A 25,338-nucleotide genomic window follows, 5' to 3' on the forward strand; every position below is an offset into this window, starting at 1 on the left:
TGCAGCCCCTGCTGCAGTGGGTTGCCATGGGCTACCGTGTGTAGCCAGCAGCCAGCGTGAGCGGCCAGCAGCCGCAGTGAGTGGCCGTCCAGAAGCTGGCAACTGATCTGCCTCGCCCGGGAAGAGCGCCATGGTGGTGCCAACTTGGGCCAGTGAGGCGACGTACTCCACAACTAGACTGAGGAACAAAACAGCAGCAACTTGTCTGTTCCCCTTCCCCCAATTCCCCAGCACTGTTCCCATCCCCCCGATTCCCCAATAAAAAATCTTTAAAAAAAATTTTTTTTAAAAATGGATTGGCTTTATTGAGATACAATTCACACACCATGCAATCCACCTGCTTAACGTGTACAATGTAATGGTTTTTAATGTATTCCTAAAGTAGTGCAACCTTCATCCAATCATCAGTAGCACTTTTAAATGAATTAGTACTTTATTCATTACAAGGGGCTATGTACATGTAGCCCATCAGAGTGCGTACTACCTACGTATTCGTTCTAGAGGTAGTGCTCGGTTTCCATATGTTCTGTGGTTCTACAGCTCCCAGAAATCTTTAGCCCCCAGGTAAGGAACCACTGGCTTAAGGCATTGATATGTAGAAATTGGCCATTAAAATTCATACGTTACTTGAAAGATTTAGTGCTTTATTTCATTACATATTCTCTGGAGGGCTTTATGACAGTGGTTCTCAAATTTTGTGGGCATCAGAATCACCTAGAGGGCTGGTCCAAACAGATCGCTAAACCTCAGCCTCAGAGTTTCAGATTCAGTAGGTCTGGGTGGAGCTTGGTAATTTGTATATCTAATCAGTTTCCAAGTGATACTGATACTGTTAGCTTGGGGACCATACTTTGAGAAACCTGGCAGCTGGCTGTTACCTTGGAAGTTAGAGGACTGAATGTGGAAGGAATTCATTCAATCATTCAGTAGATAAGAATGGGACAAAAGACACAATTTGTTGGAGGGAAGAGAAGCAATCAGCAGGCTCCTGTAGCAGCTCAGAGTATGGCAGTAGGGATGGAGAGCTGGGAATAGATTTTTAAAATATTAGGGAGACGCAGTCAAGAGGCTTTGACAAGTGATTTGACACGGAGGGTCAAGGAGGAAGGAGTCAGGAAGGACGCTAAGATGTTAGGCCTGGATCAGGAAGAGAACTGGAGGACAGAAAATAAGCTGGATTGAGAGGAGAGTGTAATCAATCAGCATCTTAACCTCTATACTTCTTGGCTCTCTAGGAAGATTTACTCAACCATCATTTCATGGTCAAAAGGTGACTAATCCCCTAGGCCTGTGGCCCCATTCCTGTAGTGATGCCCCCAGAAACTAGAAGCATGTGATCATGGGAGTTTTCTTGGGCGATTGATATTGAATGCTCTTTGGGAATTCAATACCAGATTTCAGGGAGGCTACATAAAATTAATGAGAAGAGTGATTCTGAGAACATTGGAAATTACCGAAGTCCTCCTTTATGTATTGTAATATCTCTCCTACCCTTCCAAAAAGCACCTTGCCATTTTCTTTCTGGGACCAAACCACATCTCTATGTGAAATCCTTGCTCTTTTCCTCCTATCTGAAGCCATACATCCTTCAAGGCTCTGCTCCAGTCCCACATCTGACTGTGATCGCTGCCTTGGACTCCTCAGGCACTTCGTGGGTCCTGCATTTCAGAGTAGGTTTTTCATTTCTCCCAGCTAGACTACAGCACCTCAGGGATCAATATCTTAGACGTTGTCACATTATTGTATAATAAGCAGCACTAGACGTCAAATGGTACTCATGTCTTTGAGGAAAAGGTAGAGACAGTTCTGGGACCTGGAATCTCCAAAATCTCAATTAGCAGCTGACCGTAGATTCCCAAATTATGGGATACATCAGTAGAAGCAGCTTTTTCACTGGCCAGTGGGCTGGACCATATGGAAACCGAAAGGAAGCCGAATGGAAGCCATGTATCTCCATGAGGGGCTGGCCTCAGTGACCTGTCTCTTATATCCTCGAGAGCCAAAGAGGGCTGTTCTCTTCTTTCAACCAACAAATACTTATTGAGCACCTACTAGATACCCTTGGGCACGATCCTAAGCACTGAGAGGAAATGGTGAACAAGACCAATTGCCGAACTTATGAGGAAAGAAAAGCACTAACAGATTAGCATGCCAGATGGTACCACATTATGATATATTAAATGCTGTGACAAAACTATGCAAGAAGGTAGAAAGAGAATGATGGAGATAGGGGATGGAAGGTAGGGGCCTTCTTTGGATTGGATGGTCAAGGAAAGCTTCTTTGAAGGTGTGACCTCAAGGGCAAAGGAGCCTGATCTGCACGCAGAGGGAGGACACCATTCCCAGAAGTTAGTAGGCACAAAGGGGAGAAACAGTATGGGGGTGGGGAAGGAAGTACATACAGGCAGAGTGGGGTGTCTGGAGCACAGAGTGAAGACCAAAGCAGGATGGGAAGGGTGGCAGTCAGATTTTGAAAGGCCTTGTATAATGTGGTGAGGGGGTTTGACTTGATCCTTTAGGAGATGGGGAACCTTTGAAGGGCTTTAAGCAGAAAAGTTACATGGCCATATTTGAGTTTTATAAAGAGCTGGTAGCTAGCTTCATCGAAAGGTAATGCAGTTTTATGTCATCAAAGTAGGGTCTGCTCTTGCTGAAGACATAGTCCCTTGGTCAGTTTCTCTGTTACAAGTGATCTAAAATTTTTTTCCACTTTCCCCCCATTTCTTCACCTGCCCACTTTGCCCCTCACCTCTGCCAGTATCTCCCATGCACCCTCCCACCGTGCCAGGGTCCATCTTCCTAGACCTTTATCTCTTGGCCTGGTTCATCTTTTCTATCCCAACATAAACATAAACACCAGCTCTCTAAAACAATTATTCTATTTCAATTTCTCCAGCTTTAAGCAGCTTGGCCTATTCTCAGTCCACATGTCATTTTGATTGGGAGAAGTCTGGCTTTTTTTCCTCCATAAGGCTGTGTGTGTGTGTGTGTGTGTGTGTGTGTGTGTGTGTGTGTATGTGTGTGTGTGTGTGTGTGTACTAGTAACTTTGCAATCGGTCTGTTTTTTCTTTAATAAACATTGTGTTTTGTGCTACTTCCTATACATCAGGGTGTAGATATCTGATTTACTGCCGTACTATTCACAACCTTACTAATAGGGCAGTGGTGAAAAGAAGAAACGCAAAGCAGAGAGGATATGTGTTTGCAACAGGGGGGAGCTACCAAGTATGTGATGTGTTTACCTGTGTTGGGGAAGAATAGAAAGATCTAGATTCCAAGCCAAGGTCTGCCATTCAATCGCTGTTTGAGCAAGCTACTTAAACTCTTTACACCTTAGTTTCCTTGTGCTCAAAGTGAGGGTAATAATGGCATATACCACATAGAATTTTAGTGACGATTAAATGAAAAAAGTGCATGTCAAACACTTGGTTCAGAGCATGTAGTAGGTGCTCAATAAATGTACACTAGTATTAGGTATTGTCACTTTTTTTGTTTACTGCCCAGTAAAACTACACCAGCCATGTGGGGTATGGACAGAAAGTAGAACAGGTAAGTTTGTACTGTTAGGAAACTTTCAATCACTGGAGAAGTAAGAAACGAACACATTCCAAGGCAACATGTCTGGAAGAAAGTGGTGCAGACTAGCTACCTGTATTTATGATACTAAGGAAGTCCCTGGTGAGTGGGAATTGATCATAGCATTGGATCAATCAAGGACAGCTTCATGGAGGAAGTGAACCATGAGCATGGGCAGGAAGGTAGTTTAAGGTCGGGATTACTGGAGAGGAGAAAGCCTCCCAGGGAAGAGGTCAGAACCAGGTCTTGCGGGGGAAAGCAGGGCTTGTCCTAGGAGCAGGAGGAGATTGGAAAAGAGAACCCATGTTGAGAAATTCAGGAAAAGAATGAGAGGGAAAAAGAGGCCATGTTGGGAATTTTAGAACGGTTAAAGTTCCCAACCACTATCAGTTTTCTAACGAGAATATTATGATGTAAATACGTATTTTAGGAAAAACGTGTTGAAGCTATATGGGCTAGAGCACAAAGAACTGTTTGGCTGTTGAGGTGTAAAGAGTGAACACTTCACTTGAAAACAAGGAAGCAAATGAATGAACTGGACTTAACTTTAGGAGGCGTTTCTCAAGATCCATAGTCTTCCTCTCATCTTTGTGGTGGTAGAAATGAAGTGGCCAGGGGGAGAGAAGGCTGTGGATGACAGCTTTGTCATTCCTGCTCCCCCTTCACCCGCCCCACCCCCACGGAAATCAGCCAACAGCAGCAGTGCAGCCAGGAGTCCCCAAAGGGAAGCATTTCCTTTCTTTCCAGAGACTGCTAAGACTGTCTACCTTGTTGTGCCAGAGACTAACATTGCAAATGCATTTTTAAATTCCACATTCAGTAGCTCTTCACTGGGTCACCCAGTAAGAATTAGCCAGTGGCAACAATGAAAAAGCTCCCATCCAAGCTCTTGGTTATTTCTTGGTGTGTTTCTAGGTGTGAGGGTGCCTGTCTGGGGGCAGGGGGACAAGTGTGGCTTTGGACAGCATTTTCTGTGTGACTCCTAAGCTGCCTGAGTTCTGAACTCCCAATGGTGGCTTCTGTGAGCAGAGCAGCTAATGACCTTTCCAAGCACTGGTCCTGTGGGTCCGGGTTGCATTGCAGGCACTGTCTGAAGTGCGTGTGGGGACACAGAGCTGCCCTTTAAGAGCTGCTCCGACCTCAGCTCCACTTGTCCAGCCTCTCTCCCTGGTCTCCTATCTCTGGGATGGATGGCCATGGCCTCCTAAGAGAATGCAAATTGGTGACTGGGTCCAACTAGGAAAATGAAGAGAACCTGGAGTTATTATTTTCAGATAGGCATCCCTTTGATTGTGATGGTCATGCGGGGCACCCCAGTCTCAGTAAGGACCGTGGACATGCCACAGAGGGGTCCGGGATGTGTCACAGGGTTACACCCCTGCTACCTTCCATCTACACAACGGTTTGGAGAGAGGTCGGGTGGGCAGATATTTCAGTGTGGCTTTCCCCAAGGACCCTAACTAATGTAAGCTTTTACCCCTTCTTCTTGATTCTTGTCGCCACTTGATGTTTTCTCATAGTAGTCACTGGAGTTAACATATTACATACAGTTGACCCTTGAATAGATACAAGGTTTGCACTGCACAGGTCTACTTATACACGGATTTTTTTCAATAATTACTATAAATGTGTTTTCCTTATGATTTTCTTAATAACATTTTCTTTTCTCTAGCTTACTTTATTGTAAGAATACAGTATATAATATACAATATATGTGTTAATTGACTTTATACTATCAGTTAAGACTTTCTATTAACAACAGGCTATTAGCAGTTATGTTTTGGGGGAGTCCAAAGTTCTACGCAGTTTTTTGACTGTGTGTGTGGGGGGATCATCACCCCTAAACCCACCTTGTTCAAGGGTCGATTATATAATTTGCTCACTGCTGTCTCTCTAGCACTTGAAGCAGTAATGGCACATATGAGGCCCCTGATGCATCTTTGATTCATGCATTTATTGAACAAATGAATGACTGAATGAAGAAGCATAGCAGACGTGTCTGACTCCCCATTCCGGCCCCCGGGAGGGTCCTGATTGAGAATGTGGCATCTTCTCCTCCCTGTGACCTCCCAGTCACTACCAAAGAAGAGAGACCCTGGATTCTTCTCATACCTAGCTGTATTTGGTGTGTCTGAAATGACACCTCTCTTAGGAAAGGGAAACTTTATTTTGGGGGGGGAATCTGTAGTTATTACGAAGGCAGCAGAAAGAATTCTCTCTCCTCACCTTTTGGATATTTACTAGCTGTTTCTTCCCACACAAAGAACAGCCTTCTCTGGTTGCAGTTGCTGTAAAATTCACCAGCAACCCACAAACGGGGCTTCTGATGTGTCCTACTCATTAAGACCAAACCATCGGTCCCCACACAGCTTCCTGCCTCCCCAGTCAGGCTGAGGCAAGAAGTTTCCATTCTGCCCACGCTAGTGAAGCCAGTCGCCAACATTCACCTTCCTCCTCCCAGCCCTGCATGAGGAAATCAAAGGTTAGAAACGAGGGCAGCCAGCTGCCGTGCTTTGGTTCTGTGACCACTCCAAGAGGTGGCTTACAGCTGCCTACCAGGAGAAGGTGCCACACATCTGGAAGGCAAAGGAAGAAGCCACCACACGTGCTGCAGTCTTTTTTACGTTTTTAAAAATCTTTTTTAATGAGCTGAGAATTTGATGGAAAGCATAGGGTGGTGGGAACTGCTGCTGGGCGGGATCCTGTTTCAGGTGATGTTTAGAAGGCCCAGAGTGGCGGGGTTACCAGCTCTTGGGAAGTTTGGCCTCCTCTCGCCTTCAGCCTGGCACCGGGCACTCAAAGCCACAGTGACCATTAGCAGGCACTGACTCCCGTCCTTGGCTCAGAAATAGCAGCCTCCCATAGTGGCTTGGGTTGAACCTAGGACTTTCAGAGCCAGAGATATTTCACAGGGGCCTGATGAAAGGGTGTGACAGAAGTGAGAGACGCTGGTGTGAAGGGGGAATCCGTGGGGATAAGAAGTGTCACCAGCTGGAGAAAGAACTCTGCTGTCTGGCATGGAAATGTGTGAGGATGTGTATCGGGTGGGAGGAGGAGGTTTGCGGGAGGCAAGGTGGTGGGTGGGGATGGCCCTGTTGGGAGAGAGGCTGTGGGAAGGGAGAAGGACCACAGGGAGTAGGGAAGCTGACTCTTAAGTCTCCAAAAAGGACTGGTAGGTGGAGCTGAGGATGTTTGGACAAGAAAACTCTTTGAAGCTTTTCTCTCGTCCTCCCTACCCTGGACCTGGTCCCCTCCCCTCCATAAAGCCATTAGCTTCTGGTGCCAGCCCTATCTCTGCTCCATCTCTCTTGGTTCCAGTCGGTGCATTCACAGACCTCCTGCCCTGAGGGACAGGGAGGATTTATGGGGGGTAGAGGTTAGAGGGGGTGGGGGCATCCCTTAGAGGAGGGGAGGTCTGTTAGGAAAGTAGGGTGTGGGGGGCTGTTAGTGGACGGGGCCAGAGACCGGATCATTTCCGAGCAGGCTCTGCATGACAAAGGGAAGAAGCAAGTTTCTTCTTTGATCTGCCCCCTGCCGGCCCCACACACCTGCCGGTTGGTGCCCCCGCCCCAGCCAAGACCTCAAAAAGAAAAACCAAAAGGGGGTGGGGACAGGCTGTGGCCCAACTTCCCTGGACCCTGCTCAGGCCACCTTCCTCTCTTGGTGGTCCAGGACAAAAAATATCTGCCAGGCTGATGACCCAAAGCACCTGCCGCCCCCTCCCGGAAAGCCTGGAGACCAGAACTGCGGGGGCAGCGTGGTGAGATGGGGGTGGGGCGCTGGGAGCGCGAGCGAGGGGTGTTTGCGTGTGTGAAGCTGGAGGTGTTAAAGCGGTCGTGGGAAGGAGATTCACTGGGGCTGCAGGGTCACGCCCTGGATGGGAGCTAAGGGAGAAACGAGGTGAGGGTGTGCTGAAGGGGGCCTGCTGTTATATACAGACTTGCTCCAGGATCCAGAAGCAGGATTTTCCCTGTTTTCAAGGGCTGGAAGAAAGATGTTCCTGGGGGATATAGGCGCAGGCGGTGGTTAGAAAAAGCGTGAGGCAACGGTTGTGGGAGGCTCTTGCGCTACCAGGAAAGGGGTTGTTGCTTCTGGAAGACTTGTCCTTAGCACAGATGTTGGAGGCACGGGTTAGGGACCAGGAGCTGGCAGTGCCTCCACTGCTGCTTGCTGTCCGGGCTGCTGGGACACGGGGCCCCTGAGCACCGAGGAGGGGATGAGGGCCACCTAGGAAGGCGCTGCACCCCCCAACAGCTTTAGGGTCCGTGGTTGTCTGCAGGGCTTTTACAGTTCTCAGAGAAGTTGCCTTGAGAAGGTGAAAAGTCCTCGCCTGTCTCCCTGCTATCATTCCTGGTAAACAGTGGTTGGGATTTGGAAAACTTGGCTAGAATGGGAAGGGTAGAGATTGAAAAGGAGGACTCCTGTTTAGCTGGAGGTCAATCCAACTCACCAATTGTTTTGTAGCCCAGCAAAAGAGAGCAGTCGGAGGGATCCTCCTCTGGCTGGAGTAATAGTTACAGGGAAGGGCCACGGGATGGTTCTCATTTCTAGAAGAAGGGCAAGTGTGCGTTGCAACAGCCTGTTTGCAACCTTATGAAATGTTGCATAGAGCACTCTCTGTTCATGAAATGGCGTGTTTTCATTTCTCTCTCCTAGTTTGTCAGCTCAGGGTTTCCTTTGGAATTAGGTCCCTAGTAGTCTTCACAGTTGGGGGTAAGAGACCACAGGGCAGTCCTGTGGTGAGAAGATGAGCCTAGGAGACCATGGTTGGAAACAGGCTGGATTTCTTTGGGGGAGCAGAAAACGACGTTAGAGCCCACCCAGAGCTCACTTCTCTGTCTCCTGGGCCTCCCTATCTGTTGCATTTCCACTTTGATTCTCCCCTCATTTCTGTTTTCTCAGGGAGCCCAGTTTTGGAAGCCGGCAGTCCCGGGTGTCTTCCCAGGGCACTGAGGAGGGCTGAGGCCGACCATGCCCGGCCTGCTGCTGCTCACCGCTGCGCTGCTCTCCAGCTGGGCTCAGCTTCCAGCCGAAGCCAGCTCCTGGTGGTGAGTGAGAGGGCTGAAGTCCTACTCTACAACCTACGCCTCCTTTGGTAATTGAAATGTGGAGAAGGTCACCGTGTGTATTGTGGTCACTCCTTTATTCATAGCAATCCTAAGGGCCTCTTTTATCCCAGGAAAACTAGGATGGCCCTTTTTCTCTCTCAAGCCCCCAAAAGTAAGTTTCCACAAGGATAAAGAATTCGTTCATTTGGCTTTTTCTCTGATCCTGTTTCTATTCTCCTTTCTCTGGCCCTTCCTCCACCCCCATGGGTGGTTAGAAATACCTCTTTTGTTGCTATTGGATTGATGAGAATATTGATCTTTTTTTTTCTGGTTGGGACAAGGAGAGTAGAATTCCTATTTTATAAGTCTGAAGACCAGATGAGGGATTTGCAGGACCATGTGTGGCTTTCTTTTTGTGTTTCTAAGACGACTGTCATTGCCAAGTCAACATGGAAATGGCAGGCACTCGCCAACTGTTTTGCACCGTCTGTGCCCTGCTCACATTTTTACTCAGACAGCAAATGTACAGCCTTCTCATCAAACTCAATACTTTATTATATCTGCTGGATGATAGGCAAAAGGGAGAGCCCCTGAACTGATAAACAGTGGATTAGGGAATATGTGGCTCAGATATGGAACCTGCCTGTTCTGATGCCTTCTTGTCCAGCCCCATGTCCTTTAAAACCCAGCTCACACTCTGGCCATCTCCTTATAAAAGCTTCTCCCCAGCTGTAAGAGCTCTTCCCCTATCTGATTACTCTGGATCCAGAAGTTCAAGTCTGTCTTAGGCATTTGACATCTTACCTGCCATCTGTGTTTGTGCCTCAGTTTCCCCAAGCTGTTAGCCAGGGCCTTGGACACAGAAAGCACTTGGGAAATGTGTTGAATGGATGACGTGCTGTTGCACACAGGCGTGTGCTCACTCCTTGGCCTTTCCCCCTTCTGGATCTCTGCTCTAGGTCATTAGCTATGAACCCGGTGCAGAGACCTGAGATGTTCATCATCGGTGCCCAGCCTGTGTGCAGCCAGCTTCCTGGGCTCTCCCCTGGCCAGAGAAAGCTGTGCCAGCTGTACCAGGAGCACATGGCCTACATAGGGGAGGGAGCCAAGACAGGCATCAAGGAGTGCCAGTACCAGTTCCGGCAGAGGCGGTGGAACTGCAGCACCGTGGACAACACATCTGTCTTTGGGAGGGTCATGCAGATAGGTAAGCGCTGCCGAGACGTGGCTTGGCAAAAGGAACTGTACTCACTGACCTGGGTGCAAGAGCACGCTCTCAGGGTGGCACAGGGAGAGCCCACCTGCATGTCCCGATGGGTTCTCCAGGCATGTGAGGAGCGAGGGAGAAACACAGGAAGCAATCTCAGAGGACGTATGAGCCGCACAGCCCGGGGACAGCCCGGTGCTCAGCTAGCCCTCTGCCTCCAGCTTCCCCCTGTCCTGGGCGGCTGGTGGGTGGCTCACTCTAGGAAGGGGTCAGACCATCTGAGTTGAGTTTGAGTGAATGAGGAAACCCACGCACCACCAGCGCGCCTTTTGTCTCAGTGCCAGGCTGCTTTCAGAGCTTTGCCCTGAATGTCTGTAGGCTTTTTGCCCCGTCCACTTGGGCCCTGAGAGAGATAGGAACTTTTGGCCAAATTGGTGATAGCTGCCATTAACCTGACCCAGATCCACTCTTGGCTTTTTCATTTGAAAGAGGGCGCGTGTGAAAATGGGGGAAGGGAACAGACTGAAGAAGAAAGATGAGAGGGCCACCTCTTTCCAGATTCCTGGTCTCTCCCCTCTCCCACTCCTGGTCTAGGAGTCTTTGGCTGCCCTATTGCTTAGATGGAGGTGTGATCTGGGGTCTAATTGTTTTAAGTCCTTTTGAAATGCAATTCTCCTCTCTCTGGCAAGAAATTGAGAAATTCGTGCCAATTCTGCTGAGCCTTATCCCCAGGGCCATAAAAGGAAGGTGTTAGAGCCCTGTGTTCCCTGCCTCTGATTCTCCCAGGACAGCTTCCCCCACTAAGGAGACTTTCTGGGGTTACCCGAGGCTGGGGCTTTCCCCAGGAATGATTGTAGCAGCAGGGGGTTAGGGAGTTGAGATTCCAGGCTGCTCTGTAATGGATACTTGGAAGGCCCCTCCCTCTCCTGACCTCTGTCCTCTACTCCTGCATATTGAGAAGTAAGGACCAGGGGAAAGTACACTTTGAACCCTGTTTCTCCTTTTCTTCCTTCAGTATCAACTCAAGGTCCATAAAAGGAGTGCTCATGGGTTCCCGTGACCATCTTATTGGACAACTTTTCCAAAAGAATGGACTTGGGGGTTAGGTGGGATTTCTTCATAATTTATCAATTCTTCTCAAATACACTTAGTATCCGTCTCTTCTTCCTGGTAAAAGTCTTGGCCAGCAACACCCCCTGCCCTGGGTTTTCTGGTGATGACATTAGGATGGCTCAGGTGTGGAGAGAGGAACCCCCTAATCACTGGATTAAGGGAATAACCTAATGTATGCCTGACGTTGGCTAGATCTTTTTTTTTTTTTTTATAAGCTGAGCCATCCTGCCACCTGTTGGCAGCTCAGCAGCTGCTCATCTCGGGCCAGGAATCGAACCGCTGTTGCTCAGAGCTCAAACTCTTGAGCGAGCTTTTAACCAACTGAGCCACTCGACCGGCCCTGGCTAGATCCTTTTCATGTGTTATTTTGTTTGTGTGCAGGCCAAACAGGGAGGCAGGCTTTACTATAGAAAGAAAAGGGTTGTCACGTATAGAAACTCCTCTGAGTACAGAAGTGCATGGTGGAATGGCTTGTGAAAGCAGACCCTGTTCTGTTACAAATGGACCCATCCTGTTCACCTTGTTTTCACCATTCCTTTTTGTAGCTTCCCTGCAGGGTTATGCTACCTGGGAAGCTGTCTTCCATTCCTCCCCCTGGGCCCTGAGAGCCCCTGGTGAGTCTTCTCACAGCTGTCTTGTGTGTCTTCCAAGATTCCTTCCTTTTTTGAAGCAGCTGCAGAAGTCCACCACCAGAGGGCAGCAGAGCAGCTCCCAGGGAACCATAGACGTTTCACCCAGCCTCCTCCCAGAAGAGCATGGAGACACCTTCCTGGTAGTTGGAACAGAGAGAGCAGGAACTAGAGAGCAAAGTCTCTCTAGTAGCTCCATGGCTACTGGTTTATTCGCCTTTATCCTTGAAATGGTTTGAGTTTCCACTCTGAATTGTTTCGTATGTAGAGATCCCTCTCCTCCTTCACATTGCTTATCCATCCTGAAGCCCAAGTTACTTACCTCTTGCTTGCTGAGAGTAGCACTGGTAATCTGTACTTACCAGGCTTACCATAGATGCAAATGCTGCCCCATGAAGGCAGAGCTATCTGCACTCAGGGCCGACCGAATGTTGCCCTCAACCAAAAGAGGCAGAGTGATTGCAAGAGACAGCTAATTCACCCCAGGACAGATTGGGGTCCCAAACCGTGCTGATAGGTGAGGACCATCAGAGCTTATAATGTCTGCGGTATATGCTCAGCTGCAGGCACACTATTTTAAAAGGCAGCTCTGAGAGGGGTGGTTCAGCTCTCATAAGCACATTCGTTAAAGAATGAAAGAAGAAATCAGAGATACGTAGAGAAGAGATCACATAAAGGCATATTAGTTGTTTCCAAATACTGAAGGGCTGTCAAATGGAAAAGGGATTAGACAATGTATCTCTAGCAGGCAGTAGTTACAGGAAGGTTTATTTAAGCTTAACATAAGAAAGAAGGTTCTGGTGATTAGCGTCATTAGAAAAAAATGGAATGGGTTGCCTTGAGAACCCAACCCACTTCTCTGAGGAATGTTGTAAAAGGAATGCTCATAGTGGATGGAATGTGGATGTAGGCTGCAGTTCAGAGGCTCATTCCTGCCCCAGAATGCCAGGTCAGGGGGCTGAGGCCCCATTTTAGGAAGACTTCAGGCAGGACTCCTCCTCCCTTAGAGCCTCCTGGCCATCTGCCCATCCTGGGAGTTCACACTCATAGTCTGACGCCCCTGGTCTCTGGCCATGGTTCAGCACTGACTCAAATGTCAAGCCTGATGGTTGAATCATGGGTAGGACTTCTGTAACATCTGGGTTTTTCTTGGGCTGCTCCTAGACCACAACCGACCAAAGGCTGACCCCCCAGTTAACTGAGAAAAACTGACCTGCCCAATATGATCTGGTTACAAACGTCGCTGTGTCATGCCTAGATGATCAAAAAGTAGAGTAAGGTGGGAGATCACTCTAGACCTATTAATGATTGCAAACTGTTTCCCTCTCCACCTGCCAAGACAGAATTGGGGGATATCTACTTCTTTACCATAGAGATGCAGGACAGGAGGCAGTGGAGGGCAGGAGATTCTGCCTGGTTTGATAGCTGGAGTCGGGATTGAATCTTTTTTCTGCTAAGTATCACCCCCTTCCTTCCATACCTGAGTCTACATGAGTATTATTTATTATTTCTTACAATAGCTTTATTGAAATATGATTCGTGTACCACATAATTTACCACTTAGGAGTGTATATAGTTCAGTGTACATTCACAAGCTTGTGCAACCAACACCACTATCTAATTCCAGAACACTTTTATAACCCTGTAAAGAAACTGCATACCCATTAGTGGTCACTCTTCATTCTTCCCGCCTCCTCCCCAAACCCTAGGTAACTGATCTTTCTGTCTCTGTGAATTTTCATATTATGGACATTTCATGTAAACGGGATCATACAATATGTGGCTGTTTATATCAGGTTCAATCCAGATACAGAATGGCAAGTGGTTCACTTAACAAAAATTTCAAGGTTCCTCCATGTTGTAGCATGTACCTGTACTTTAGTACTTTCTGTGGCTGAATAATACTTCATTGTATGGAAAATGCCACCTTTTCTTTACCCATCCACCTGCTGATGGATAGTGTGGGTTGTTTCCACCTTTTAGCTGTGATGAATACTGCAGTGCACATTCATGTATTAGTGTTTGTGTGGACATGCTTTCATTTATCTTGGATATATTCTTAGGAGTGGACTTGCTGGGTTATATGGTAACTCGGTGTTTAACCTTTTGAAGAGCTGCCAGACTGTCTTCCAAAGCAGCTGTACGATTTAGCGTTCCCACCAGCAGTACGTGAGGGTTCCAGTTTTTCTATATCCTCACCAACTTGTTGTTAGTGGTCTTTTCGATTATAGTCATCTTCGTGGGTGTGAAGTGGTGTCTCATTGTGATTTTGATTTGTGTTGCCCTGATGGCTGAGTATTACCTTTTATAAACATTTTTATGGAAGTAGAGCATACATCATGTGAGTTTTAAGTGGTTCACTATAGCAATAAAGAGGATTTTCTACTAGAAATGATGTAGACATTTGGAGAGACCATGCTGAATGGCCCAGAGGCGGTTCTCGGTGCCCTGGTGTCAGGAGGTGGTGTGGATGCTGTTGGAGATGGAGACAGCTCAGGTGATCATGGGCGTAGTCATTCTAGTAACTCTCCACTCCTGGTGTCTGACACTGTCTAGCTAGATAATGGCAGCAATCAAAAGTCAGATGTGTGGCTCATAGAGTGGTGAAAAATTGGCATCTGAGGGAGAGGTTTTTGCGAGGTCCCATGGTTTCTGCTCAGTCCCGTTCTATCCGTCACGTGTGTTCCTTAATTCCTTAATGCTCACTCTTCCCTTCATTTAGGGCTGCCTCTGAGGAATCTACTGGCATGTAAACCTCTCTGGAGTGGATGTGAGTGTAGGCCAGGGCTGAAGGGAGTCATTCAGTTGGTACGTTCATAGGACAGAGGAGACACCTTCAGCTCCTGATGAAGAGAAGTCTGAAACCACTAGAGCCATGGGAAGTGAGGTGCTCTGTGCTGACAGTTTCCCCTCCTGGGAGTGTTACCACCAAGGCACTGGTTGGGTCTGCAGGAGGCAGAGGGGAAGGAAAGCTTCCACTGGAGAGCTCACCTCCCTCACCACCCCTCTTCCTTCTCTTGCAGGGAGCCGCGAGACCGCCTTCACCTACGCAGTCAGCGCAGCGGGGGTGGTGAACGCCATCAGCCGGGCTTGCCGGGAGGGTGAGCTCTCCACATGTGGCTGCAGCCGGACAGCACGGCCCAAGGACCTTCCCCGGGACTGGCTGTGGGGTGGCTGTGGGGACAACGTGGAGTATGGCTACCGTTTTGCTAAAGAGTTTGTGGACGCCCGGGAGCGGGAGAAGAACTTTGCCAAGGGGTCGGAGGAGCAGGGCCGGGTGCTCATGAACCTGCAGAACAACGAGGCAGGTCGAAGGGTAAGCTGGACCTCCCCCACACCCGCCTGGCCCCCAACCCTCCACACACACCACAGACCACTTGGGCTGCCCTGGGCTGAACTCTGAGCTGTGGCCTGGCCATCAAGGAAGGGGCTGGCCTGATTTGGGAGACTCTCACCTATGACTGGTGACCGAGATGCCCATGTGATTGGACTTAGCCCTTTCAAAAAGTTCCATTTCCCAAGGGACACGTGCACTTGTCATTTCTTTAACCCTATTCATTTCTCCACAGGACACCTGTCCCTGTGGAGTTTGGATACAGTCTTAGGATCAGAATTCCAGTGGAGTTCTTGTTTTGACTGCCCCTTCTTTGTAATTTGTACGGATAGGGAGATTGGAAGTTGAGGCTGTTAGGCTTAGTCTAGGGTTTATGATTTCTTAAAAGCTTAGGGAAAAGCACAGCTGACTTCAGAGCTACTATCATACTCTACCATCATATGCGGAAACCCAGTCCAGAAGCTCGTTTAGGTCTAATGGCAAACACACATGTGTACTAGGAGTTTTAAACATATGTGGAGTGTAAAGGACAGCCATTGAAGGCTCACGTAGACAGTCTCACTGGTCTCATGTAAGATAGGACACTCTCTGAGCCTCGATTTCAGTAGAAACTAACATGGAGGTTTTGAGGTGAGCTTGCTTTATTGTCCATGCAGAGCGTTCTTGGGCAACAGCGTTTTTTGTGGTGTGCTGGGAAGCATCTATGACTCTGCCTGCGCCTTCTCACGAAGACCCTCCGCTGAGCACATGTTCCGGACACCTCTTTCCTTTGCTGCCCTGTGAGGCCTCTGCCCCAGGAAACGGGAGGCTCGCTCAGCATATCCAGTGTGGAGGGCAGTGTGGACATGCATCCCGGTCTCCCTGTAGACACATCTGAGGTCTGAGTGCCTGGTGGGAGGATGCTGTCCTGATAAAGGGCCAACGGACCACAGACCCCTCACAGCCTCTTTCTGGGCATGTTGTCCACACTCAGGTCTATTAGGTCAGCTGGCTCTGGGGCCCAGGCAGGATACTTCAGTGAGAGCAAAGATGAACTAATTAAAAAATGAGAACAGCGGTTTCTTGAAAGGAAATAAATCCAGAAATTTAATGTTGGTTCATTGGTGATTCGGTAACAGGATATGGATATATTTCTAAAAATGTGTTTATATATCAATTTTTAAAAATTAAGTCATGTTTTATAGGAGTACATAGCAAATAAATAGGATTGAAAATGTGTTTTACATGTGTCTGCCTTACATATCACATAACCTGAGGCCAGTTTTTTTTAGCCACATACGGGTGTGTTTAGGTGGTATTAGTTTGTGGTGGTGTGAGGGGTTTTGGTTGGTGCTGTGAACTGTGGTTGTTACGGTTATGAACCGGGGCAGACAGAGCAGAACGGTCTTAGGGGACTGTCCACATCAAGGGCGTCTGTGGGGCTGCTCTAGTCTCCAGGACCCCCTCTCTTCAGCAGTCCACTAGCCAGTTTCCTGGTGTTTAACTATGAGAAAGGGAGAGTAATTGGTGAAAAAGGTTAAGGTCTTCACTTTGTCTCCCGAATGCCCAAACTTTATCCAGTTTTTAAGGTCCCGGTTCACATACCACCTACTGCTTCGAATCTTTCCCATCCCCCATAGGTTGTAGTCTCTGCATCTGCATCGCTCTGCAGTGGAGTATTTGTGCTTTTCCTGAGGTGTGGCTCACTCTGCCTCATCTCATGGGCTACAGGTTCCCCAGGGCAACATCACAGGGATCACAGCAGGGACAGGGACAGAGTCACAGGGATCACAGCATAGGCTTTGCAGCCACTCTCTGGCTATCTTTCCATGGCTGGGCGCATGTGACTATGCAGACCAAAGTTCCCATATTGCTTCCCTAGTGAGAGGTCAAATTCATGGAAGGCTGTTTCCTGTCTGTGCTCTGAGCGGTCCTTGAAGCGTAGGGACATATGCGGAGGTGACTAGGCGTTCATCCTAATCTGGGCCCCCTTTCAGCCTCAGTCTTGACCCCACTTCTGCTGGCTCCTCATTTTATTGCCCTTAATTGTTTGTTTGTTTGTCCTGGGCCCTTATCTTGGCAGGCCCTTCCCTTCCATCTGCCCTGTTTCTCTGTCTCCTGTCTGTCTCCCTGTCTTCGGCCCCTTCCTCCAGGCCCACACCGCTTCCACATCCCTTTATCTCCCTTTGCCTGTCTGCTCCACATGGGGAATTCTTGTCCCTCTATTTTTTATTCCCTCTCCAAGGAACAGGCCTTGGCCATCAATCACCATCTGAGGCCAGAGGTATTCACCTCTCACCTCCTCACACCTACATAAAAAGTTTCTCAGGACGAAGTGGTGGCAGGGATTGAAAAGTCCTTGGACTAGGATTTTACTATCAGATTTTTTTTTTTTAACAGAATAACTGGGATTTGACATCTTGACCATAGAGTAAATCTTGGGCATACTTTGCTAGGAATTTCTCTTGGCCTTTCAGAGTCTCTAAGAGCTCCATTTTAGATATCGATGGCCAGAACAGTGGGTTGATACAGCCTTGTCACTCAAGGGCTCCTAAGCATTTTTCAGATAAAAACTGCCTAATCCTTGTGACATTCCTGTCAGTTACCAAGCTCAGTAACACCATTAGGCAGAAGTGAAAGAAGGACTTAGAGAGAGCTTTTCAGGGGCAAGAGGTAAAACTAAAAAAAAAAAAAAAAAAAAAAATTTTAACATTTTATTGCTTTTTCAGTTAGCAGAAAGGGCCAAAAATTGGGATTCCCCCTTTCTCCTATAAAAGGAACATACATATATTATCAATAGTAAAATAATTTAAAATAGTATGTCTCTACATCTACAGTGTTTCTCCCTTGAGGAAGGAAGGAATGAATGTCTAAATAGTGAGGGTCGGTGACACTCTTCCTCTTGGATTTGTTTTACTAGAATTCCCCTCCTTACTCTGTGAGGTCTTGCTCTGACTCTTTCCCCCCCAAATCTCCCTAAGTGTTTGCTCCCAGTAGAGATGCTTATCCTGTTCCCTTAGTCACTTAGGGGCAGGTACACAGTTTTAGGCCCTAATGCTTCCTCTCTCCAGCAGTGCCAGACGACCACCATCCTGTCTACACTGAGGACCTTTTCCAGAGAAATGTCAGAATGGGGATTTGTGCCAGAAGGATAATTGCAGGCTCTGTCTTTGAAGTGCCTGTTGGAATGGGGTGTCAGTGCCTTTCCGCCCTGGGCCTGGAGCTGCCAGCTAAGTGCTGGTGCCTCTCACCTGGGGGAGGAGCCTCACTTCCTTCTCCAGCCTAAGCTGTTTTTAAGCCTGGAGACTGGAGTGCAGAAGTGCTAGACCTTCCAAGTCCCTCCTGGGTGGCCCTGAGCAGGTTATTGAGGCTCTCTAGAGCCTCGATTTTTCCACCATAAAATAACGGGAATAATTCCATACCAGAAAAAAAAATCAGGAAGTGTTTTGATAATAGTAATGTGAGCTGATGATGGTGAAGCTGTTTCTTGCACCTGCAGTGGTCTCTGCACAGTGCTGAATAAAGACACAATCTGGGGACTCTTGAAAAGAATCTGAGAAAAACCCTTGAAAAATGAGTCCGTACTCACTTGGTGACAATAGCTGTGGCAAAAGAAAATGTTCTGCAGCGGGCTTGCATTTTTATCCTGCCATCTGCACTTCTGGGCCTGCTGCCAGGGTTATTTGACACAATGCATCAATATGCTTTCATTGAAAAGCACTTTGTAAGCAGCTTTCTGGTCTACTCTTGCATTTACATTTTGATTTGGGATAACCCAGGTTCAAATCCACTCCACATCGTTGTGGTTCAGTGACTTCTGGGGAGGATTTGTTTTCAAATGAATCACCCCTATAGCCCCCCCCCGCCCCCCTCCGTCCACACTCACAGCCTCGCCCATGGGTGTCAGGCATGCAGGGTGGAAGAAAGTGGTCTTGTTCACAGATATGATGTCGTTTATGGTGAAACTCCTGGTGACTCTATGGAGTTAATGACCAAATATTAACACAGAGAAGGGGACCATCTAATTCTCAGGGGATCTGGCAGGGTCAGATAGCTTGGGCTAGCAGGGCCATGCCCACCGTTTCTGTTACAAGCTTGTCATTTGACTGGGTTCTTTTTTCTGACTTGTGCTCCACATCATGTAAAAGCTGGACACGTTGTGTTGGTTTTTTATTTGTTTGTTTGAGACTTTGATCAAGATAGAAATATCCTTTTCTCCTGATGGTAAAGATGACACATTTATTGTAACAAATTTCGAGTGATAAGAAGTGGACGCAGTAGAAAGTGCATGCCCACACGTGTGCCGTCCTGTAGCTGACCAGATATGGTGTGCTAGCCTCCCCAATATTTTCCTTGGTAGTGCTCCTTTTGTCTGTTTTCAGTCTGAGCAACTGCGGACCCTGGAAAGATCTTTGTCTACATTTGAAAAACGGCCCGCCCCTCCTCCCATGAGCGCTTCTCTGTACTTGGCCTCTGGCTGCTATGGCCACCCTCGGGACACCTTCCATCCGGGATGCTCCTTCTCATTCCCTGCTTTTTTCCCACCTTCCCAGGCTGTGTATAAGATGGCAGATGTAGCCTGCAAATGCCACGGTGTCTCTGGGTCCTGCAGCCTCAAGACGTGCTGGCTCCAGCTGGCTGAGTTCCGCAAGGTGGGGGACCAGTTGAAGGAGAAGTATGACAGCGCAGCTGCCGTGCGCATCAGCCGCAGAGGCAAGCTGGAGCTGGTCAACAGCCGCTTCAACCCGCCCACCCCCGAGGACCTGGTGTACGTGGACCCCAGTCCCGACTACTGCCTGCGCAACGAGACCACGGGCTCCCTGGGCACCCAGGGCCGCCTCTGCAACAAGACCTCGGAGGGCATGGACGGCTGCGAGCTCATGTGCTGTGGCCGCGGCTATGACCAGTTCAAGAGCGTCCAGGTGGAGCGCTGCCACTGCAAGTTCCACTGGTGCTGCTTCGTCAAGTGCAAGAAGTGCACGGAGGTCATCGACCAGTATGTCTGCAAATAGCCAGGGTGCCCCACCCTCCGGTCCTCTCCTCCACTCCGCCTCACAGAAATTTATATTTTATAAATCTATATAAATATATTTTATATTTGTATAAATGAATGGATCGATGATAAATAATTAAGAGAAGAAAATGGAAAGGAAAAGCTTATTTAAGAGATGCTGGAGATCTTTGAGGATGGACTTTGCTGGTTGGCAACTCACAGTGAGGGGGACAAAGGTCTTTTTTTCCCTCCATCTGGCGGGGACTCTCAGGATGTAGGGACTTGGGAATATTCGCTGTCTATCCACCATGACCCTTGAGAGAGGTGGTGGTTAGATGGAGAAGATGACTTTGTCTGGAAGTCTGGAGTCTTTGCTGGGTAGATGACTGCTTTGTGACCCCAGCCTTTGGGCCAGAGGACCCTGTGGAAGGTGGCAGGAACTCAGCTTAAACCTTGACGTCTTTAGGGTGTCGCCCAGAATATGGATCGGTTCTGTGACAGGCCCAGTGCTTTCCTACCTTTTCATTGGTATGCGTACTTGGAGAATCTACGTTACAGAAATGAGGAGAGGTCCGATGTCATCTCTGACAGGTGACTACAGCGGGACCCGCACCACCCCAGACTCACAGGCCTGTCTTTCCAGTGAGAATTACTCTTCCTCTACAGTTCATTAGCTCCTGCCACAAGTTCCCTGCACCAGGAGGAGAGGGGGTCATTTGGCCTGCCATGTCAGGAAAGACATGGACTGAGTACTTGTGCCTCAGCTGCAGAAAGCTGGGTGCGTATCCGGACTGAGTGAACGTTGCACTGTGCTCCCACCAGGGAGAGGAAACTTGTGATGCTGCTGCTGTCACGTCCTCCATCAAGGAAGGCCTCACGAACGACAGGAAGCGTAGCTAGGTCAGGCTCGGCTGGCCTGGCATGGTCTCTTCATCTCTACCCCAGATGTACAGTTTCTCTGACATTAAATACCCTTCACTGAAGTTTCTCTCCCTTTCCTTATTTGGATACACGATTATCTTTCATGAGTCTCCTTTTATTTTTACCCCAGTTCTTAGAACCCTGCTATATGGTGTATATGTGGAAGAGGGCAGGTAGGGAAACAGACTTTTCAGAGTTCCAGTTTGGTGATTAGAGACGGGAACAGGAGAATGTCATGAGAATGAAACAGGTAATGCATTGAAGTGCTGTCCCCAAGGGCTCACACAAGTACTCAGTAAATGGTAGCTATTAATATTACCATTATGAACAAAAGCAATCAGAGATTTAAGTTTAAACCTCACATTTACCTTCCCCTTTTCATTCCTCCATTTACAGCCTGCCAAGTTCCCGCTGGTTTGTTCACTGGGTCCTTGGTAAAGCACAGGCAGTGGGATGCGCTCTGCAGCTTCTCTATATTGCCAACTCCAGCTTTGGCTCCAGTAGCTGGGGGCAGGAGAGAGAGGAGGGCAGGGATCAGGGATCCGAGAAGGGAGGTGCAATAGCCTGGAAAAGGAAGAAGGAGTTACTAGAAGAGACACTGATTCAGAGAGCACTGGAGCGACCAGCTTGCAGATGAGCTAGTAACCCACAAAGACCCCAGTTTTATTCTAGAAAAGGTTATTTCTGGGGAAATAACAGAGTTATGGAATTAACTTTGGGTTGTAATGAGCAAATGACACTACAAAGCAACCTGAAAGAGAACATTCCTGAGGGTATCCATGACCATGTATGCTACTCGTATCTTTAGTATCCAAAGAGGAACCTTCTGCCTCAACATCAAAGAACATCAGCCATAGGGTTATTTCACCAATCACTGTTCTTCAAACTGTTACTCTGACTCCTTTGGTCGACATTTTCAAGATGAGTAGTCCATGAAAGAAAGTGATTGAAGCCAGCTGGCCTACTAAAGATCAAAACCATGTCCATGCTTCATTAGTTGGTATTTAACCAAATAAACAAACTCACACAGATTGACAGTGATGATAAGGGTTTTGAAACGCTGGTGGCATTATTGCTGTTGACCACATCACTGTGAAGAGCGTGGAAAGTTTCCTTAAATCAGGTTCTCAGACCATAAGGACTGAAATCCAATTCATCATTAGAAACTATAAGAAATTAGTTGAGAGTGACTGGTCCACAAACCTAGAAAGTGACATATGTTCATGAAGGGGGAGGGACCATCCCTGTTATGTCGAGGTCTTCCTGCAGTGTCATGGCAAGAGAGAGAGTAAATATTGAATGTTTTATTTCTGACGTGGGGAGCACTAGTCCTGTGTTCAAATACCAATGTAATTGTTGCATCCACTGATCCACAGGGTTAGGAAATATTTAATTTTAGAAATAGGTTTGGATAAAGTTACAGTTATTATCACATGCTTGTTAAATCTGGTGAATTGGCAGCTGTCTGTGAAGTGACCAGTGATGCATGTAGGAATGTGGCTGGAGAATATGGAGACCAACCTAAAAAAAACAAGCTTCTGCCCCAAACCATTGAATGTTAGAGTAGGAAGAGAACATGACAGATCTCCAACCCTGGGATTTCAGATAAGGATCTCCAAATCTTGAGCAGGTCCCAAACCTGAGTGCGGTGTAAAAATGCAGAGTCCTAGACCTCCAGCACCAGAAATTTTTATTCAGTTGGGATGGGATGGAGCTGGGACTACTGTGTGCACCTTTATTTAGGAAGGACCTGAGACTACATGCTGGTGGTCCAGAGACTACACTGGACCTATTGTCATTAGTGTTAGCCCAAGATCCACAAGGAGACGGCAGCCAGGTCCTGATTCCCACCCTGTGCAGGATTCCCTAGTACCTGAAATGAATTATTACTAACATGCTGTCTAGTTGAAAGGTCATTGCATTGGATGTAATGCCTGGACCAAAAAGCCCTAGCCGTCTCAGGGAGCCTTTCTGATGAGAGGGGAAGAGCATATGGCACAGAGCAGAACTGACTTGCCCTGGGATGCTCCACTCCATCCTCTGCCTGGGACTGGTAGGGGAGCCTACAGATCCATTACGAACATAATAAGGCAATATTGGAGAAAGGGATGCTTGACTGTCGCCATTTAAAAATGGGTGGGAGGAGGGTGGCTGGATGGCTCAGTTCGTTAGAGTCCGTGCTCTTAACAAGGTTGCCAGTTCAACTTCCACTGGGATGGTGGGCCGTGCCCCCAACAACTTGATTGAAAACAGCGACTGGACTTGGAGCTGAGCTGCGCCCACCACGACTAAGATTGAAGGACAACAACTTGACTTGGAGCTGATAGGTCCTGGAAAAAACACATTGTTCCCTGAAAAAACACATTGTTCCCCAATAAAGTTTTTAAAAAAGATCTTTAAAAAAAAATAGATGGGAGGGTAGGAAGGCAGTCACAACTAGAGTAAGGATCAGGGCAGGCCTCCATTTGTGAAGGCACTCTGATGAAAGTCAAGGATGTGGATTCCAAAGCCTAACGTGGGGAGCTCATTTAGTGGTCATCCACTCTCCATTTTTTGAGGTGAAAAACAAAATTTGCTACTTGTATTTAAAACCCCACATTGGCTATTGCTTCTGAAGTTCTGCCCTGCTTCCTCTCTTAAATCATTATTATCTTATTTAAGCTTTGTCATCCCCTGGAGTTCTAAGAACTAGCAAGGCATCTGTGGTTGACATTGCTCCACGAGACAGATCTTACGGCTGCAGAGGTTTGTCAAGAAAGAAGCCTGTTTCTTGTTCAGAGAGGTATGTACCATCCTGAAAAGGTGGGAAAAAATGGGCATTTCTATCTTAAAACAGGTTCTGATGCATTGCCAGCCTCCACTGACACTGGATACCTGTATTTTGGTGTGTGTGTGTGTGTGTGTGTGTGTGTGTGTGTGTGTGTGTGTGTGCATGGGGGTGAGTGTGTGCACACACTTATGCATACCCATGAACACAGGGATAAATGTTTTTCATTAACTTTGGAGGGAGATGGAGAGGCACTTGGGGCATGGAATATGTAAAAAATTTTAAATAACTTACCACTTCTGGCTGAGACATGGCAAAACATGGATTGTCTATCTGTATTGGAAATCCCTACTGTCTGGTTGCCTAGTGATGACAAGCTTCATCTCCCTTGAAGGAATACGGGGAACTGAGAAGGGCATCTGAGCTGTGAATGCTAAGTATTATTGTTAGTCCTTTATTATATGAAAAACTCTGCATTGTATTTATACTAAGACAATAAGTAAAGGAAGTAAGGGGTGCTTTCGTTCCTGATTTTACGTAAGAACTATGGATAATTGGCCCAAAGTAAGAATGTTTTAGCCCACATTTGAGGATCAGACAGTATGGCAGGCTGAGCCCCCACAGTTAATCTAGATTGTGTGAGAGTTTGGGCATTCATCATGCTGACTGTCCACGTTCTTGGCTTTCTCCCTCCTGCTTGCCTGCCTTTTGGTCTTCACGCTGATCATTTGCCGCTCTACCAGAGGCAGCGACAGAAGATAGGACCAAATCGGTAAATTCAGGCTTCCTAGGTAGTTTTGATAGATAACCGAGTGGGAGAGAAGTGGCTAAACTTAGATTTTAAAATTACCTGTGAATTCAATTTTTCACTTATGTGTATTATCTGCTGCTCCCATAATAACTGAAAGCTGCCCACAGCCCAAGCAGGTAGGAAACTGCAGTGTCAGGAGAGTTTGTCCAGGTGTGGGGCCTACCGAGATGTCAGAAGGGGCCTTTGGCAGTTGCACCAAGATGTAAAAACACACTGTAGAAAGACTGAACCCATTTAATCCAATTTTATTTTAAAGCCCAAAGGACTGTATTGTTCAAAGTGGCCCTGGTCCTCTTGCACATTTTCTAAGACTTGGGGCTTGTGCTCTGTCTATTGGGTCAACCAGCCCTTTGACTGGTACCCTATTTGAAGTTTCTATCTTATCTCATATATTTATTTCTGGAGACCTTTTACTGGAAGGGAAGTTTCATAAAGGAAGGAATTTTTTTATAAATCTCTTTTGTTCCCAGCCATGTCTCCCAGAACCTAAAACAATGCCTAGCACAAAAGAAGCATTCAGTAAATATTTGCTGAATGAATGAATGAATGATGATTCTCACTGAACAGGTGATGAAACTGAAGTATAAGGAGATTAACTGCCCAGGCCACTGTGTATTCTGTTCTAAGTTGCAAGTAACAGAATCGGTTTGAGACAGCTTCAAAAGAGGGCAGTATTATAAGGGTTCAGGAGAGTCTTCAGGAGCTGCCCCAGACGCCTCTGGCTCACTCTCCCTCCCGCCTCTCACTCCCCTGTGGTCAGCTTCCCTCCCTGAGTGTTTCTGCAGACCAGCTTCCTCTGCCCCGGTGGTGGAAACATGGGGGCCGATAGCTTCTGAGTTAACAGGCTGCAGTTCCAGAAATAGGAAGTGACTCAGAATTCCTCTTGATCCTTGTTCCAATTCCCGGGGAGGAGCTCCTGGGTCTGGGCTCCCTCCACCATCCCATCACCTTATGTTTCAA

At 47.5% G+C, this 25,338-nt stretch overlaps 1 protein-coding gene across 2 annotated transcripts in view; it reads left to right on the plus strand.

The window, feature by feature from the left end:
* Positions 1-20,849, plus strand: part of WNT5B (Wnt family member 5B) — a 116,553-nt gene extending 95,704 nt beyond the window's left edge. For both annotated transcript variants that reach the window (XM_019654129.1, XM_019654130.1), the window contains 4 exons: positions 8,479-8,624; positions 9,584-9,831; positions 14,597-14,889; positions 19,440-20,849. In XM_019654129.1, coding sequence (XP_019509674.1) covers positions 8,548-8,624; positions 9,584-9,831; positions 14,597-14,889; positions 19,440-19,898 — 1,077 coding nt within the window. In that variant the 5' untranslated portion in view covers positions 8,479-8,547 and the 3' untranslated portion in view covers positions 19,899-20,849. The remainder of the gene's footprint in view (positions 1-8,478; positions 8,625-9,583; positions 9,832-14,596; positions 14,890-19,439) is intronic.
* The last annotated feature ends 4,489 nt before the right edge of the window (positions 20,850-25,338 follow it).

Source organism: Hipposideros armiger, unplaced genomic scaffold, assembly GCF_001890085.2.
Source record: "Hipposideros armiger isolate ML-2016 unplaced genomic scaffold, ASM189008v1 scaffold_213, whole genome shotgun sequence".
Taxonomy (NCBI): domain Eukaryota; kingdom Metazoa; phylum Chordata; class Mammalia; order Chiroptera; family Hipposideridae; genus Hipposideros; species Hipposideros armiger.